The sequence below is a fragment of the Coffea arabica genome, chromosome 3e, assembly GCF_036785885.1.
Source record: "Coffea arabica cultivar ET-39 chromosome 3e, Coffea Arabica ET-39 HiFi, whole genome shotgun sequence".
Lineage (NCBI taxonomy): Eukaryota > Viridiplantae > Streptophyta > Magnoliopsida > Gentianales > Rubiaceae > Coffea > Coffea arabica.
This window is the reverse complement of record NC_092315.1, coordinates 47,553,163-47,571,005: the sequence shown is the minus strand read 5'-3', so window position 1 is coordinate 47,571,005 and position 17,843 is coordinate 47,553,163. Positions and strand designations below refer to the sequence as shown.

At 35.6% G+C, this 17,843-nt stretch overlaps 2 protein-coding genes across 2 annotated transcripts; both read left to right on the top strand.

Moving 5' to 3' along the window:
• Positions 1-217: 217 nt before the first annotated feature.
• LOC140038584 (uncharacterized) lies at positions 218-1,531 on the top strand. Its single transcript, XM_072083970.1, has one exon. It carries the CDS (start codon positions 218-220, stop codon positions 1,529-1,531), a length of 1,314 nt encoding a protein of 437 aa, XP_071940071.1.
• A 7,728-nt stretch (positions 1,532-9,259) lies between these two features.
• Positions 9,260-17,177, top strand: LOC113736991 (integrin-linked protein kinase 1). The gene is made up of 12 exons (XM_027264228.2): positions 9,260-9,859; positions 10,414-10,488; positions 10,565-10,669; positions 12,347-12,432; positions 13,253-13,370; positions 13,694-13,773; positions 13,927-13,989; positions 14,100-14,218; positions 14,429-14,514; positions 15,866-15,987; positions 16,308-16,439; positions 16,960-17,177. Exons 1-12 carry the CDS (start codon positions 9,440-9,442, stop codon positions 16,964-16,966), a joined length of 1,413 nt encoding a protein of 470 aa, XP_027120029.2. The 5' UTR covers positions 9,260-9,439; the 3' UTR covers positions 16,967-17,177.
• Positions 17,178-17,843: the final 666 nt, after the last annotated feature.

Sequence of the window (17,843 nt, the reverse complement as noted above, 5' to 3'; positions counted from 1 at the left end):
ATGTGCAAAGGGGTGTAGTTGGAGAATTCATGCAAGCACAATCCAGAAAACAAAGACATTTATGATCAAGACTCTTAAGGGAGAGCATCATTGTGGCAGGGATTACAGCAATCGACATGCCACTTCAACATAACTGAGTAATAAATTTCAAGCCAAAGTGAAGGATGATCTTGGGTGCAGTATTCCTGGCATAGTGAATGAGACAAGAAGACTGTTTATGGTAGACATTAGTCAGAATAAAACTGCCAGAACAAAGCAAAAAGCATTAGAGGCACTTAGGGGCAATGACATGGAGCAATACCACAGACTTTGGGATTATGTAGCTACTGTTAAAAATTCAAATCCTGATAGTCATATTTCATTGCTAATTGATAGGCGAAATATTGAGGAAAGGGCTACATTTCAGAGGATATATTATGGTTTAGGTGCTTTGAAAAATGGTTTCCTAGAAGGATGTAGGCCTATCATAGGACTAGATGGCTGCTTTCTCAAGAGTCCCTTTGGAGGTCAACTCCTTACAGCCTTGGGTAGGGATGCCAATGAGAATATGTTCCCTATTTCCTTTGCTGTTGTTGAGGTAGAGAATTACGACAGTTGGAGTTGGTTTTTACGGGAATTAATCAGTCAAATTGGAAGAGGAAACAAAGGAGTGGCTTACACTTTCATCTCGGATAGACAAAAGGGTCTTGTCCATGCAATTGAAGAATTGTTTCCTGAATCAGAGCATAGATTATGTTTGAAACATATGTTCGAGAACTTCAAACAGAGATTCAAGAATCAAGACCTTCGAGACCTTTTTTGGGATGTTGCTGCAGCAGCAAACATGCCGGAGCATGAAACTGCCCTAGCAAATCTGGAAAGGGCTGACCCACAAGAAGGTGACAAGTTAACAGCTGCGGGGTGGTTCAAACGGTTGCCTCCAAGACTATGGTCCAGAGCTCACTTTAGCACAGCTTGTAGGAGTGACACTTGCGTTAACAACATGAGTGAGTCATGGAATAATTACATTCTAAAAGCTAGAGGAGAGCCAATAATAACAATGCTGGAGTGGATTCGGAGGAGATTAATGCAAAGGATGGTAACCAAGCGAGAGGGCATGCTGAAACATGGTGGCACTTTGTGTCCGAACATTTATGAGAAGTTAGAGAAACTTAAGATAAAGGCAAGAAATTGTGTTGCGGTTTATGGAGGAAATGGGAATTTGGAAGTTGATGGCTATGGAAGGACAAATGTTGTCAATTTAGAGATGAAAACATGCACCTGTGGTCATTTTCAGCTTAGTGGCATTCCTTGCGTGCATGCGGTTGCCTGCATTCAGAGCAGAAAGTTGAAATTCGAGGAATATGTTGATGCTTGTTACCATAGGGAAGCATATTTAAGAGCCTACAACTTCACAATTGGTCCTGTTCCTTCGAGACAGTTTTGGGTAGATAGCAAAATGCAATATTTGAACCCACCATTGGTGAAGAGACAACCTGGTAGGCCAAAAAAGCAGAGGAAGAAGGGTCCAGAAGAACCTACAAATCAGTAGAAAGCAAGTAGAAAAGGTCTTGCAGTTTACTGTCGGAGGTGTTTGAATTCTGGACATAACATAAGAACTTGCAAATCAGCGATTCACCCTGAGTCTAAACTTTACAAGGTAATGTAACATTTAATAGTCAAAAGTATGCGAAAGTGTGTTTTGTTGCTACTTATACACTTATTCATTTCAATTTGAACTGTAGGCACCTAAAGTTGTTTTGTTGCTACTTATACACTTATTCATTTCAATTTGAAGTGTAGGCACCTAAAGTTGGTCCAACTGGTACAAATGCAACATCTGTAGCTTCTGCAACTCAGGCTAGGGTCTCAAGGACTACCAGTACTACACTTTCACAGGTACTAGAAAGTAATTGTCAATCTTTGGCTGCTGCAATATACTTACATACATATTAACCATGCGAACTTATATACAGGAGCCTAATCGACATGCCAGTGGTACCAACCAAGAGAGCCAGCAAAGTAGATCCTTAAAGAGAAAGCAACCACCTGCAAGGATGTCAAAGCTGCAACATTGTGGCTCCAAAAAACCAACAAAATGAACTGCAGTTGAAGAGGAAGTAATTGGTTGAATGTACTAGTTATGCTAAAACATTTGCTGGTTGAATGTACTGATACCATCATGGTATACATGTATGAATATCTTTCATTGTACTCAGATTTTTGGCTATCTTTTGGTTGGCAGATACAGTCGTGGGTATTGTACTCAGATTTTTTGGCTATAACATTGGTTGACTGTGGCCATTGTGGTATTGTACTTAGATTTTTGGCTATCTTTTGGTTGGCAGATACAGTCGTGGGTATTGTACTCAGATTTTTTGACTATAACATTGGTTGACTGTGGCCATTGTGGTATTGTACTTAGATTTTTGGCTATGTTTTGGTTGACTGTGGCATTTGTGACTGTGTTGTTGCTGGTGTAGCTTTTGGCCACATTATGCTAGGATACCATTGTTGTATGGTTGTCGTAATATGCCACGTTTTTTTTTGTTTATTTATAGCAATCCAGATTACTATCCATATCTTTGCTGATTTATCATGTCTTGTGACTGTATTGCTGGTGAATCTTTTGGGCACGTTATGGTAGGATACCATTGTGGTATGGTTGTCGTAATGGGTCACGTTACTGCAATATCTTTGCTGGAGATGACTAAATCTGACAAGTGTTTATGGATGACAATATTACTAGTTATATGTTTGCACTTAACAGAGTGTCTTTGTTAGATCAGAGTGTATTTGTTAGATTAATGTACTTGCGTCTTTGAGATATCTTTGAGGATGGCAACATCTTAAGATGACTAATATTACTTCTAAGTGTTTATGGATAGCAATATTACTTGAGACACTCTAATGACTTGATCTAACAACTTCATTACATTTAAATCTTAGGGCCTTTACCTTAGGTCCTGAATAAAAGTAGCTTTTTTCAATGTCCTCAACAAAAGCAGCTTCATTCGCTCAATTATAATTGAAACATGAAAATCAACTCCAGATTGAAACCAGGATGTGATTTTTGCACTACAATTTGTCCCAACTCCAGATTCTATTACACTACTTTTACATTACAATTTTTGCCCAAAATTCATCTAAAACATATAACAACCAGTGACAAAAGAGACGCAAGTACAGTCAGCATCATCATCATCTTCATCAACCCCATCGTTGCTTCGACATTGTGAATCTTCGATTGTAATTCCATAATGATGTTATAGTTATTACTTTCCATTCCTTGCCCACGCATGATAAATCTTTCCGCTGTAGCAGGTCCAATTGGTGAAACCCTTTCAACGTATGGACTTTGGCAAGATGATTCATTAGTGCCTCCCTCTCTACTAATTGGGTTGCACCATGCCCAAAATGAACAAGCACCAGTTTCACATACATAATACAACATACCTTTTGATGGTTTTTCAGATTCTACGACCTTAATCTTTGCTTTATTGTTGCAGAAACATCGCCGGATTTGGTACCTTAGGTCCCTCGATCCACCGCCAAAATTTTGGGAGCTTGACATTTTTGGGTTCTCCCTTGAAATGATAGCTGATTTAGCCCCTCCAAAGCTCTTTTTCTCCCATCCAAAGCTGCTAAGCTCTTACGCTTTTGGGTCTTCGTTTTGCATTTCTCTAACAAATGGTTTCATTTGCAGAACTACAACTATGGTGGGTTTCATTTGTAAGAGACATGGAGGGCAAAATTGGAATGAAACGAGTTTCTTCTAGTCACAAGTTACCATTAGCCCGCGTCAATATCACTCGCTAGTTTCCCAGCCGGTTAGTAGGTAAAATCCAAAGAAGTCCAAAACACAGGGGGGTTAAGTGGGTGTTTCTAAACAATGAGGAAGTTTCATGTCAATTTCCTTAACCACAGGGGGGTTTTATGTATTTTACCCTATAAATATAAGTACTTGTAATTTATTAACCACAATACATAGTCTTTTCCAACACTATTATAGAATCATATTCATATCATAATAAATTCTCCACTTGAATCAAAAAAAGTTTTTTTCTTTAGTTCCTATAAAGTGTCAATTTTATGTAAAATATGGTTGAAATATATTATTGGCATGATGTTAATTTATCTCACTGAAAAGAAATCAGTAGAAAAATTATAGAATTACTTGGCCGAATATCACATCAACCAGTTCTTGAGGTAGAGAGAAACTAGTTTGTTTTGATAAATATTCATTTTAAACTAAGTATATTTTTATAAATCCTCACTTCTATCCTTGCAATAAAGAGAAATTGTATTGATTTGATAAATCTTTGCCCCTTCTAATTTTTATTTAAAAAATCTCCTTTGCTACATGTCTGATTGTAACTTTTTTCACCTAAACATATGCCCTGGGACTTTTACACGCTTGAACACATGTCTTGGGACTTGATATATTTAAATGTTTTATTAATTTTACTAGGATACCCATATGTTGGATCAAACAACTCAACAATAGGATAAGAAGGATAGATATTTCAAGGATTAGGGGATTTTTATGTTGTTTGGCTAAATTGCGAGGTTCAGTTGGTAGTTTGGCCAAATTTCAAGGGATATTTGTGTGTTGATTTTGGTTTTTATGTGCTAATTTTGTTATGAGAGCTGGTTTCTTTTGCAGCTGCTTGCTATGCATTTCCAGCAGTAGATTGTGTTTATGCTGCATTTTGTTTGGAGCATGAAGATTATCTGAAGGAAAAAGGGCATCAACTCCTTCTTCTAGCACCTCAAGAATTAATCAATTGCATCTACAACTTCTTCCCCCTCTCTAAAGAGAAAAAGTTGAATAGCAGGAGTCGTATGATCCACCATACGAGTAACCTAGTACAATTAACAAAGTTTTTAAATATATCAAGCATCAGGGTATATGTACAGAAAAATATTGTTCGTATGAAGAATGGAAACAGCCATATTTTAGACCATTTCCTAGAGTGGTAAGTGATAACTACACTGTCTACTGCATTGATCTTCTTGACCTCTTCGACTGAAAATAAATCATTTAGCGCCTCCTCATTTCACTATTGGTTCTTAATTAAATCCTTAACAGACTTTATCTAGAGAATCTGGGGTTACTTCATTGAGATCTTTCCATTCTTGTTTTCTCCTATCCATCTTTCCTTCCATATTTTGACAAATTCCTTATTTTCTATTCTACATCAATTGCTTGTTTTAGTATGTCTAACTTGTGAATATTTTTTAGGGGAAAGGTCTAGATCAAGAATTATACAAAAATTGACGAGAAAGAAGAAACAATCTTTAGCTGTGTCGGTTCCGCATGTGAAGAGTCTATAGCGTTATGCTGGAAAAGTAAGTAAGTCTTTTATTGTGATTGTTTTCAACTAACTATTTTCGATTTGGATAATGAGTTTTTATTTTTTCAAGTGTTTACTTGGGTCCAATAAAGTATGAGAAGGAGAAAATAAAATCAAAAACATGAGACGATAAGATGATACCCCAACATGCATTGCAAGTGATTGGCTGGAGTACGAGGATGGTGATGATACGAAGTTGTTTTACCTATGCAAGGACTTATGGGGTAGCGGCTGGGGTCACAAGGGATTCATCAAGGTGGCATGGGATTTAGTGGAGAATGGCCGGGTTTCATATCCTCATGATACATATGATGGCCCATCAAAGAAGGAAAAGATGTAATTCATGATGATGTTGAAGTTGCATTTCTCTTTACCTCTCTTTCATGTAGAAATTGTAGAAAAATATGGCAGAAATTATCAAATGTCAATATAATTTAAAATTTTTTTTAACCTAACTATATGACACATTGTGGTCTAATTATTTGTATTTTGGTATGATTCAACTGATGACCATTTGTACCCCGAATCCCCTTAATGTATGCCTTGTGACTCCAACCATTTTTCCATGAATTCTTACATAGATAGAACACTCTGTCATCATTATCACCATATAACCCCTAGCCAACCACCAACCACATGAAACGAGTGGAAGACTGAAGATAGTAGTTTGTTTGCTTCGTGCATAAGATGATATATTTTTTCCCTTCTTTTCTTTTTTTCCTTTGTGGGGTTGTGGAGCGGTTTTGTACCACTGTTATTGATCTAGCACTTGTTGTTTTCAAAGGATTTTCTGTAGAACTAACCACCTACAAAGCATGTTTAGGTATCATCTTACCTTTTTTTTTATTATAGTTTTATCTTCTATTTTCTAATACTCTGTTAAACCCATTAAACACTCTAAAAAAAAGAAAAATTATAGTGTCATCATCCAAATCAAAAATAAATTAAATTGGTACTAGGTGAAAACAAATTAAATTGGTATCAGGTGAAAACTGTGAAAGTGAAAGCCCAAATTACATTTCCAGCAAAACATTGCAGGCTCTTCACATATGGAATTGACACAGATAAGGATCGTTCCTCCAAGCACTCCATGATCTTTTGTGTAACCATTGATATAAATGTTCCGCTTCTAAAAAAATCATAGGTTAGACATATTCAAACAAATAATTTAAAGTATTTGAATATACAATATAATTACCCTTCCAATAGGTGTAACACATGGCAGTTTTCTTTTTTCAAGTTCGTAATATTTTTCTAAACATATGTCTTAGGACTTGATATAGTTAAATGCTTTTATTAATTGTGCTAGGGTACCCGTACGTTGGATCAAACAACTCATCCCATTCAGCCTTTTTCTCTTTTGACAAGAGGTGGAAGTCATGGATGCATTTGATTAACTCTTTTCGAGCCAAAAGTGAGAGACGCAAATTCTTTGTCTTTAGTTTTAATTGCATATTACTAATCACAAAAGGGGTAATGCAACCAAAAGGATGTATAGCCTAATTCAATCTCACCTAAAAAAAATCCCCAAATTGCAATTAAGCAATACCAAAAAGAAAAGAAACAAAATACAACTAGAAAACTAAAGCTAGTTTTTGAGCCTCTTGCAAAAGTATTTAGCTACTACGTCAATCAAAAGAATTAAAAAAGCATATGGTATCAACAACACAACAATTATAAAGTTAGTTATACAATTATTTGAAATTCATTGACATAGTTAAAACTAAAATACTAATAAATTCAAAGTTCAAAATTATAATGTTAATTAGATCATGAAATCTAATAAATGTATATACTGAACAGTCATATTGACACAAAAAAACAATGATCTCATCTTCACAATGAAAGGTAGTAGAAACTAATCCTTGTTAAATTAACCAAACAATGGTAACAAGCAAAAGAGTAGATGAAAGTGGCTTGAGATGGAGCCGAACCTATAGAATGAAACCCATGTCTAGAAAGAAATGTCTTAGCAACAAAATTTCATGCAAGATTTGCCATGACTCCCATATTTAGCGTGTTTGTTCAAAAATAAAAACTCAAAACACAGATTCCTTTTTTGAGTCTTACAACCAACCCTTGCTAGCGTAGTTTGCAATGGTAGTTTCCCTCTCACCAATATTTCATAATTTTATTTCCTTACTTTTGGACAAGGAAAATGACATCTATATGAAACATGACTCAATATGATAGAAACAAGTCAAAAGATAGTCCATCTCCTAATCAAGGTTATTGACATCTCAATTGGTATTGTAGGATCATACAATCTTATGACATCATTTGTAGGTTCTAAAGTGGCTTAAAACTAATGGAATCGCTAGGATTGTGTTTTGGGTCGTAGAATCTTAAGATTTCATGATTCTACGGATTCTTTAAAATATTAGAAACTTAGGACTAAATTTCGGAATTGGGACTAATATTTGAGGCAATTTTCTAACTTATTAAAGAATGGGGCCCTTTATTATTAATATCCAACAACTATTATCTAAAATTAGAACTTCATTTTGGACTTTAGGGAATCAGAAGTTCGAAAATGTGATAGAAAAAAATTATGGCATCCCGAAAAGGAGAAAACTTCTCCTCAATATCTGTTCTAAAGAAATCTTCACAAATTTCTCCAAATCTCCCATTTTTACTTTGTATTTCTTATCTTCATTTTTAATCAAGTACATCTTTTTATCCTTGTCTAGCTGAAATTGTGCTCGTGTCAATAACATGTATATTGCTATATAAACTGTTATTCAGACATTTTAGTTTCAAGCAAACTATGCCCTGATTGAAATCTTTTTTCCTGCTCTAAGCTTCATACTTGCAATTAAATTGATTTGTTTATATACTTAAGCTATTTAATGCAAGCTTAATTCTCATTCCTTAATTCTTGATTTACTTTCAATGTATAAATAAGCTTGAATTTCTTAACAAAAAAAGATCTATTTTTTATTGTATTAATAATATGCTAGTACTAAAATTTGGCATTGGTGTTTTTTATGCAGATTAATTGCAGCTAAAAGGATTGGCATACTACAGCAGACTTAAATAAGAATCCACAATGTGATTCAAAATCAAAACATTCGGACTAAAAAATGCAAAGTCAAATTTGCTGATTAATTGGGACTGAAAAATGCAAAGTCAAAATTGTTGATTAATTGCTATCTTGGTGTAGACTATTAGTCATTGTTCTATTTTTGTTAGTTATAGTAAATCATCCTAAAATTAGAAACTTTAGGGACTAGATTTATTTTAGTCGAAATATTGGGAACCAATTTAATACACAGACCAAACATTGGAAATCAAAATTGCAATTCTCCCTCTAGATTTTATGTAACATCAAATACAGGGAAATAGATTCATAAGATCAAAATAATTTCTAAACTTTATCTCAAAGGCAATTTTTTGTTAAATATTCAAAAAGAATGATTAATCAATTTATATATAGTTAAATATAAAAATAAAAATAGTATTAGGGTAGGACGGGAACACTCATGGTATAACGAGACAAAGTGAGGAACAAGGTGGAGGTGAAGGTGACGAGGGACTAGAAAGCTTTTAGGCAATGAGACGGCTTCCCATCCCTCGTTTCATCTAACAAGGTGTGATGCGAGAGTTTGGAACCAAATTGGCGCATTTCACAAGTGATGGACAAAAAATGTCAAACCACAAAATTTGAGGATGTCTGATGCAATTTTCTCTAAATAGCAAGAAGGCGCACTACTTCATATAATTTTAAAAAAAAAAAAAAAAATTGTACACAATCTTACAAAAGTGATCTTCCCCCGCAAAGCCAAAAAGCAGTAAAAGTAACGTCTTTTTCGCTAAGTCAATCCAGGGATATACCAATTCACCCCACCAAATCTATCCTTTATCACCCCTTTCCTCTTTTTCTCCTTTCCTCTTCGATCAGCCTCAGCCTCTCCATTTTCTTCTCTGGCTTTCATTTTCTTCTCCATTTCTCCCTTTTCTTCCTCTTTCCCTATTCCTCCAGCTCGCAATCGGGAGCCGGGGAGCTCTCGATCCATCGAGCCAACCACGACATTATGCCTTTCTCAAAAACCAAATAAACTAAATGAGTAAATAGTTCAATTTAGGATCAATCAGTTACAGAAATGGATTTAGCAGCGCAGCTGAAGCGGGGAATATCGAGGCAATTCTCAACTGGGTCGTTGAGAAGAAGCGGGAAATTCAGTTTTGGGCGGCAGAATTCGATGGATCCCAGGCGGAATAATCTGCGCTTCAGTTTCGGACGCCAATCGTCGCTTGATCCGATCAGGAGAAGTCCGACGAGCGAGGACGGCTTGGCTGTGCCGGAGAATTTGGACTCCACAATGCAGCTTTTGTTCTTGGCTTGTAAAGGAGATGTCGAGGGCCTGCAGGATTTGTTGGATCAAGGGGTTGATGTTAACAGTATTGATTTGGATGGCAGGACTGCTCTGCATATTGCTGCTTGCGAAGGACATGTGGATGTTGTCAAGCTTTTGTTGAGTCGAAAGGCTAATATTGATGCCCGTGATCGATGGGGCAGCACGGTAGATAATTTACCATAGTTTGGTGCTATGCTTCCTTTTGTTTTGTTTTAGGATGGTGCATTGTTTTCTTTTTTTTATTGTGCGGGAATTTTTGTTCTTGAATAAATCTTGATGTTTTGATTTGTTGATTTTCCTGATTGTTGTTGTTAATAATGTAAAGTGACGATTTTGGTACAAGCAAATGTGAGTGTTTGTGTGAATTAGGCAAAGAATTCCAAGATTTTTCTAATATTTGAGAAATGGAAGCTATTTTGTCGTTGGTTTGAGTTGGCATGTTGAATAAATGGTTGAGAGTGTAACTTTTAAAAGTAAATGGTGCATGTTGTGCTTGTTCAACAGGTGCAGATTGTGCAAACATTTTCCCTGCTAAGATTGTCCTAGTTGATGCAGTTAACTTGGTAAAACAGGAAAATGAATGTTGGTAGGAAGAAGCATATGATGCATAACAAGCAAAAGCAGTGGCCTTTCTGTGGAGCAAATGAATAGATGAATGAATAATTATTTTGTTGCTATTATTCAGCTTGTCATTTTGTAAGAGTTCTGCATGGTGACAGGCCGCAGCAGATGCCAAATACTATGGGAACATTGAAGTTTACAATGTTTTGAAGGCCCGTGGAGCCAAAGCTCCGGTAAGTGCAAATTAGATCTCTTTACGTAGAATTTCCTTTCTGATTGATTACTGATATAAGTGAACCATATTCCTAGAAAACCAGAAAGACACCAATGACTGTTTCTAATCCTCGGGAAGTTCCAGAGTATGAGCTCAATCCCATGGATATTCAAATCCGGAGAAGTGATGGTATCTCTAAGGCAAGTTTCATTTCATTTTTCTATTTGCTAATCATTCTTTGCCTGTGAGGCATAATGCTCAATGTGAGAAATTTCAAGTATGCATTAATTGTTTTACCTTGTAGTGGGTTTTTAGCAACTACTTTGTTTTGCATCACGAGGTCTGTCAGACAGCCAGAAAAGCTCACTGTCGTGTCTGCATCTATCTGAGGCTTTCATGGAGAAAAACTAAATCTCATAGTGAATTAGCTTCGGAGAAGGTTATTGGAAGTGCTTTTGCTATTCAAGTAGGTGAGGTTGATATCATCTTGCATAAGTTCTTGAAAATTGATATGAGATAGCAAAAGAAAGTCAGTTTCTTACGGTTCTTTGGGTTGAAAATTCTGAATTTATGACTAATGGAGGTTTTAAGAAATATGTTGAAAAGTCAAATGAGAGGATTAGGCATGCATTTGTGAAAGCTTTAAGGAAAAGAGTTGGTCACTAGTTACGTAGTATCTCTTAGTGTTGAATCTGCGGAAAGAGGTAATTGAAGCTATGAAGCTTGAATGTAACTAGTTGAAATTCAAATGGTCGTCATGGTTTTGATGAATCTTATTACCAAAATGCTTAGGTGTAGAATAGGCTCTGCTGATAATTCTCTGAACGATAGTGTAATCCTGTATGAATTGTTTTGGATCGCTCAGGAGTGAGAACTCCATATTTTCAAGCCTTCTTGAGAGTAAGCACTGTATTGCACTCCTGATACGAATGTCCCATTCGCATCTAACTCCTTTTTTTTTTTTTTTTGGTGATGACTGTACCGCACTAATATGCTACAGAGGCTACCTTTTACAACCATTGTTCCAGAACAAGATGATTTCTAAAAGCTATTTTGGAATTTGATTTATTTTTGGGAAGCCTGGAAGTGAGATGTATGAACTTGACAGAACAAATAAGACAAATTACTTAAAAGTCTTGGCTAAAACATTTACTTAATCTGGTTTATTGAACTAATGAAGGATCTCAATACTCTAGTTCTTCAGTCAAAGGGCAGCTATTATCAATTAAATCTAGCCTGGATTACTTTTGATGTTTTAGAGAAGACAAAATTCCAGTTTCTTTGGTTGTAAAACAAACTTCTCTCCAAAGCTTAAAGAAAAACAATTGTTTGGATTACACATTATTTTCACCTTATTTACACAAACTGACTTGCTTGCATCATCAACACATTTTTCATTCATTTTTTTATCTCACATACATCGCATCAAAAGAGTGCTACAGTTTTTTTTCACAAAATTATCTCAAATAATTTACTATCCAAACACACATGTTACTGAGTTTGTCAGTGCCTTCTGCAGTTTCTTTCTTAATCTGATTCTTGATTTCTTAATCCTTATTTCAGCTATGTATGTGTCAAGGTAATTTTTGCCCCTTATATGCTAAAACCTCCTTTTGGAAAAGTTAAACTTCAAATTCTCATCTATAGATTGGTATGGCGTAGCAATATCCATACTTGCATGTACTTCCATTCTGTGTAGGGTAGTTTTGGTGTTAATTTTTTGTTTAACAGATGTTGTTGGATTATTCTACTCGCAAGCTATTCTTTTCAAAATTTTGCTTGTGTTAGAAACTAGGTCACGTTATAGTTTGTTGCCAAAACAATTTTTTGGCCCCTTTTTGCTGCAGTGAATTGATTGTACTTACAACTTTGGACAGGGATCATATCAAGTAGCAAAATGGAATGGCACAAAAGTTTCAGTTAAGATACTTGACAAGGATAGCCATTCAGACCCTGAAATAATGTATGTCCTCAAATTTTACCCATCTTTGAAATATTAGTTTTTTCTGTTCAATGCCTGACAAAACAATTGGTAGGAATGTATTTTTTTGATAACAGTTGACTTTAATAAATAAACATGGTACTCATTCTCTTTTAGAGATGATAAAACTGTTAGGTCTGAGTTATCAGGTCAGGTGCAACCTGTTTTTCCCTTGATGATGGTATCAGATGCCATTGTAGTTCTTTGTTGGCCCTCTCTGCTCCAAAGCCGATATTGTTGTATTTCAAATTAATATCCTATCCTATTTTGGACGTAGAAGACGTGATTTGTTGTGCTTGCACTACTTATAATGGCAAATAACCTGCTAGGCTAAATTCGTTGCCTCTCTAATTGCATCATAATTATAATTGTTAATGTACCTATCCCAACTATACAATCACTCTTCCCAAACCTATACATGCCATTGGAAAAATCTTTGGTTGTTGGTCTTTGCTAATTACTGGCTCTTTCAAGAGCTAGAAATTCAGTCTTTGGCAAATTCTGTATAACTGGCGAGTTCATAGTCTTCCTTGGCTTTGGTTGGAAGTGTTGCTAAGTAATCACTTTTCTTTACGTGTTTTTTCCCTTGAAGTCAGCTCCTGTTCTAAGAACTAATCTATCCTTTCCAAATTTTATTTGATTATTAGTATTTTTCACCTTTGCTCTTGGACATGATATATTACTGTGCTGCTGTTTGGTTATTCAGTCCATTTCGGAGTTGCAGTTTGTAATTGTTTGCTTATGTTCTAAGTTGCTTGGAGGCTATGGCTCTAGTTTTGAACTTTAAATGTTCATGTTGCAGAAATGCTTTCAGACATGAGTTGACGTTGTTAGAAAAGGTTCGGCATCCCAATGTTGTTCAGTTTGTTGGGGCTGTCACACAAGAAATACCCATGATGATACTTCTAGAGTATCACAAAGTAAGTACATGTGTCTAATGCATTTTTCTTTTCAGAAATTCGGTTGAGCCATGCATTTTCTTTTCAGAAATTCGGTTGTGGGGCTCCTGCATTTTTCTTTTCAGAAATTTGGTTGAGCCATTAGACCATATCTCCATCAACTTATTTTGGTTGTACCAGTGTACAAAATTGTTTTCCTCTGCTCTGGAATATGGAGTAGATTTGAAATGTCAATGCTGTCATTCCCAAATTACAATTATAAACTAGAGTGAATTGTGTTGCCAGTTACATTTCCTTTCTATGGATATGAGATTGACATTGATCATAAGCCATGCTTTTGACAGGGTGATTTAGGTTGCTATCTTCAAAAAAAAGGGCGATTAAGTCCATCCAAAGCTTTGAGACTTGCTCTTGATATTGCCAGGCAAGTGCAACTTTGCATCATGTACAATTGCTTTTGAACTTTAAAGGAATAATAGTTCCCTCGCATTTCATTTACTGTCCTGTTATGGTTGCCTTTACATTTGGATCCATATCCAGTTTGTACTGTAACATCTTGCTCTGGTTTTCTTAGCAGGGGCATGAATTATCTTCATGAATGTAAACCAGACCCGATAATTCATTGCGATTTAAAGCCAAAGTAAGGCAACTAAATGCTTTAGTTAATTTTAGGGTGAGATCCTATTATCTGATTGAATTCTTTGAGAAGCACACTGGTATTAATATTTGAAACTTTTGGTAAGGTGCCAGAAATATTTTGCTGGACTGTGGAGGTCTGTTGAAGGTTGCAGGTTTTGGATTGATCAGATTGTCAAATATTTCACCTGACAAGGCAAAATTGCTGCAGCCTGAGATCATTGACCGTGCAAGTAAATTCTCAGAAAGTCTACTAGTTATATCAATGCCCTCTGTAAAGCACGTGTCCAAATGGAAATTTATTTCAAGATAAGCATATTATATAGGGAAGTTGTTTAGTCTGGAACATGATTGCACGGAGAGAAATTAATATCCAAATGTGCCTTAGAGGAAAAAGGCCCTTTTTCTCAAATAAGTTTCACAATTATCCTTTCTAATTGCAGGTTTGTATACTGCGCCGGAGATTTACAGGGATGAAATATTTGATAGAACGGTGGATGTTTACGCCTATGGTGTGATGCTTTATGAGGTATACTCTCTCTCTCTCTCTTCTTTTTTGTTTATTTAATTTTTTAAAAAAATCTTCATCTAAAAGTTTGAGGTCTGAATGCTTCTTAACTTTGTAAGATATCTTGTTGAAATTTCTTGTTATGCTTTATGCATTCACTTGGTGTTTACTTGTTTCTCGTTAAAATTCCCATGCTTCATTAAAGCTTTAATTTGAAAATTGGACAGTTTTGACCTTGCTTTGTGAATCTTAAATACAGCTTTCCACGCTTCCTTTTCCTTTTTGATGAAGCTTAACATAAATACATTGGGACACCATTTAGAAACTTGCACTGACCTTATAGTCTGTGAGTAAATCTACATCTTTAAACGTAGAAAGTCATAACTATTTCAGGGAGAAGAACAATTAATTTGAGAAATAGTTCCTTAAATTACTAATTATACTTGCAGTTTCAAATAGGTTCCATGTGTTACCCTGACGTTGCCAAATGATTAGCTTCTAAGTATGTTTTTTAATGGTCTCTCCTTGTGGAAAGTATGGACAACCATCCACAGGCTAAAAGATGAACGTCTTCATCACATTCACCATCCCACATCAACCACTATTTCTGCTTCACTGAAACATAATATCTGATAGCATTCTGTGAACCACTTGTCACACGAAACAGTTGGTTCTTTGGAAGCATCTTCCCCCAAATGACTCTTCATGGGATGGCAGGCTTGGTGTTGGTACCATGTATATGTCCCCGAGTCATATGCACTCTGAAGTCACTCAAGAACCTTTTTACTTTATTGTTATGGTGCATGAGCTTTTCATGTCTTCATGAATGACCTCTTCTATCTCAAGTTCTGATTCCTTCTTTTATTCTTAGAAAGTTTTTTTCTTTCTTTTTTTTTTTTGGGGGGGGGGGGGGGGGGGGGGTGGGGTGCTGTGGCTTAAAGATTCCTTCACACTTTACCCATTTGAGATTATATGATATTTAACTACATGCTAGCACCGACCTCCATTGCTTATCTCATATCTGCAGCAACCATTTTCACAATATTGCAGATACTATTGCATAACAGATCTTGACAAAAGAAGAGTTTTTTTTTTTTTTTTTAATTCTGACACCTGAAGAGTTTAGAGTGTTATAGATATTTATCATGTGTGCTCTGATTCTGTGCATCTTCTGATGGATTGTCCCAAGTGCAAATATGATTTTGGAGTGTCAAGTCTTCATTGCGTTCTGTTTCATCCCTTCTCTTCTTCCTATAAGTTTCTGCCATTTAACTTTGACATTTATTGAAAGTCTGACTTTTAGATTGACATTTCCTTTAGAAATGATTAATAATTTGTAATTGGTTTGTTTCTGGTTCTGAATTCATGACAGATGTTGGAGGGAGTGCCACCTTTTCATCCTAAGCCTGCTGAAGAGGTGGCTAAAATGATGTGTTTAGAAGGAAAGAGACCAACTTTCAAGACAAAAAGAAATTATCCTTCAGAGCTAAGAGAGTGAGTCTTAATTATGTATTTGTATAATGAACATCTTGAATTGGCATTATAGAATATGTGGTAATTGTCAATAAGCTGGTATTATAGGTACTGTTTACCGCTGTAATGATCTCTTCATGATCTATATGATGATTTAAAAAAAAAAAAAGTTTAGCAGTCTGTGCCTTTGTGGTATAATAGAAGAATGAGGTGTTAGCTACAACTTTGATATTCTTCTGTGTCTTTTTGCAACCTGAATTGCATTTTCACTTATGATTGAGGAGTGGATGTAGGGAATCTGTTAAACTGCTTACGAAGATTCACATGTTCCTTTTTTTAAGGTTGATTGAAAAATGTTGGAGTCCAGAATCTGTAATGAGACCAACTTTCTCAGAGGTCATTGCGTGCATGGATAGAATTGTTGCCAACTGCTCAAAAAATGGATGGTGGAAGGACACGTTTAAGCTTCCTTGGTATGGTTTTACTGCTAATTCTTTTTTCCATCCCAAACAGCCCTGCTCAAAAAGCAAAAAATGAAAGGAGAAATTGTGGGCTGCTTTTAGCTTTGTATATCTGCTTCTGGAAATTTACCGTAATTAGTAACACAGCATGTATTGTGCAATTATGTAGAATTCGTAAAATGAATTTTGAGGACATTTCATCCGCCTTGTCGTTACCTTTCCCCTTTTATGGTTTTGAGCCTTCAAAGCTGTAAGAAACATGTACTAGTCGACTTGCCCCTATTCATGCTTTGCTGAATAGCACTGATAAGCAAAAGAGCTGAAGAGTGAAGAGGTCAAAAGAGTTGCATGTGCATTAAACTGGAGATTTCTTGATTTCTTGGTGTCAAGCATATTAAATCAAGTGCTTGCTGGCAAAGGAGTTACCCTCTGAATACTTAGAACATGTGTGGTGATTCCAGATATTTGACTATAATGCATGCTTTTTATTTTTAGTTTTTACCTCTTTTGTTTTTCGACGTTCTGCTCGCAGGATTTAAGGAGCATTTCAGTTCAAGCAAACCTGAGGAAAGCAGTAGCTTTATTGCTTGCAAATCCGAGTATCTTCAGAGCATATCTTGGCTGGCGCTCGGCCGTAAATGATGGTAAATTTTGGCAGCAACAGTTGGGTTAAATAAGGTGATAATATACTGGTACATCTCAAGAGATGAAATACAGAGAAGTGAGTTGTAAACATGGTTGTGGTGAAAATGTAATAAGGTTGTACCTAATAAAGAAGAAGAGAAGAAAATGTAATAAGGTTTCTTTTTCTTCTTCTTCTTCTTCATTTAACAAGAAACTGGAACAACATCCGAGTCTAGTATTATTGTTCAGTAGTTCTTTCTGGTTGCCACTAAATTGCTTTTTTGTATCTTCAAACTGAAGGAGGAGCTGTAAAATCATGTAATGTTGAACGAGTTGAACTTTGTTAACTCTCATGTATTATTCTTTTCTTGTTTTATCTTCAATCAGTGAGCAGCTAACGAGGTGAATTGACCATGGTAAAATTTTGTATGCAATTGGAAGATGTTCTGAGCAGGAAGAAATGTGCTGAGTGGAACATTTTCTGCACTGCCAAAATCTGCCATCTGTGTCAAATAAATCTTGGAATTAGTAGAGATTTTGAGTTTAATAAAAGGAAATTGTTACTCAAAAATCCCTTTTGTTGTTTGCTGTCAAATAAACTTGTGATTTACTTTCCTTTCTATGTACAAGAATTTTCAAGAAACAGTCAACAAAGGTGGAGAAAAATGAATTGACTAGACAATTTTTGCTCGTAAACACTTGAAATTTTTTTTGAAATTTCTTTTTGGAAAAAAATTTCAACCGTATTTTACACGTCTGACTGTTTAACATTTTTCGAGAAATTACTTTTTT

Coding starts and splice junctions, on each gene's coding strand:
- LOC140038584 (XM_072083970.1), top strand. CDS start 218: ATGGTAGACATTAGTCAGAATAAAACTGCCAGAACAAAGCAAAAAGCA.
- LOC113736991 (XM_027264228.2), top strand. CDS start 9,440: ATGGATTTAGCAGCGCAGCTGAAGCGGGGAATATCGAGGCAATTCTCA. Junction 13,774..13,926: donor CTTGCTCTTGATATTGCCAG/GCAAGTGCAACT, acceptor TTTTCTTAGCAG/GGGCATGAATTATCTTCATG. Junction 15,988..16,307: donor TATCCTTCAGAGCTAAGAGA/GTGAGTCTTAAT, acceptor CCTTTTTTTAAG/GTTGATTGAAAAATGTTGGA.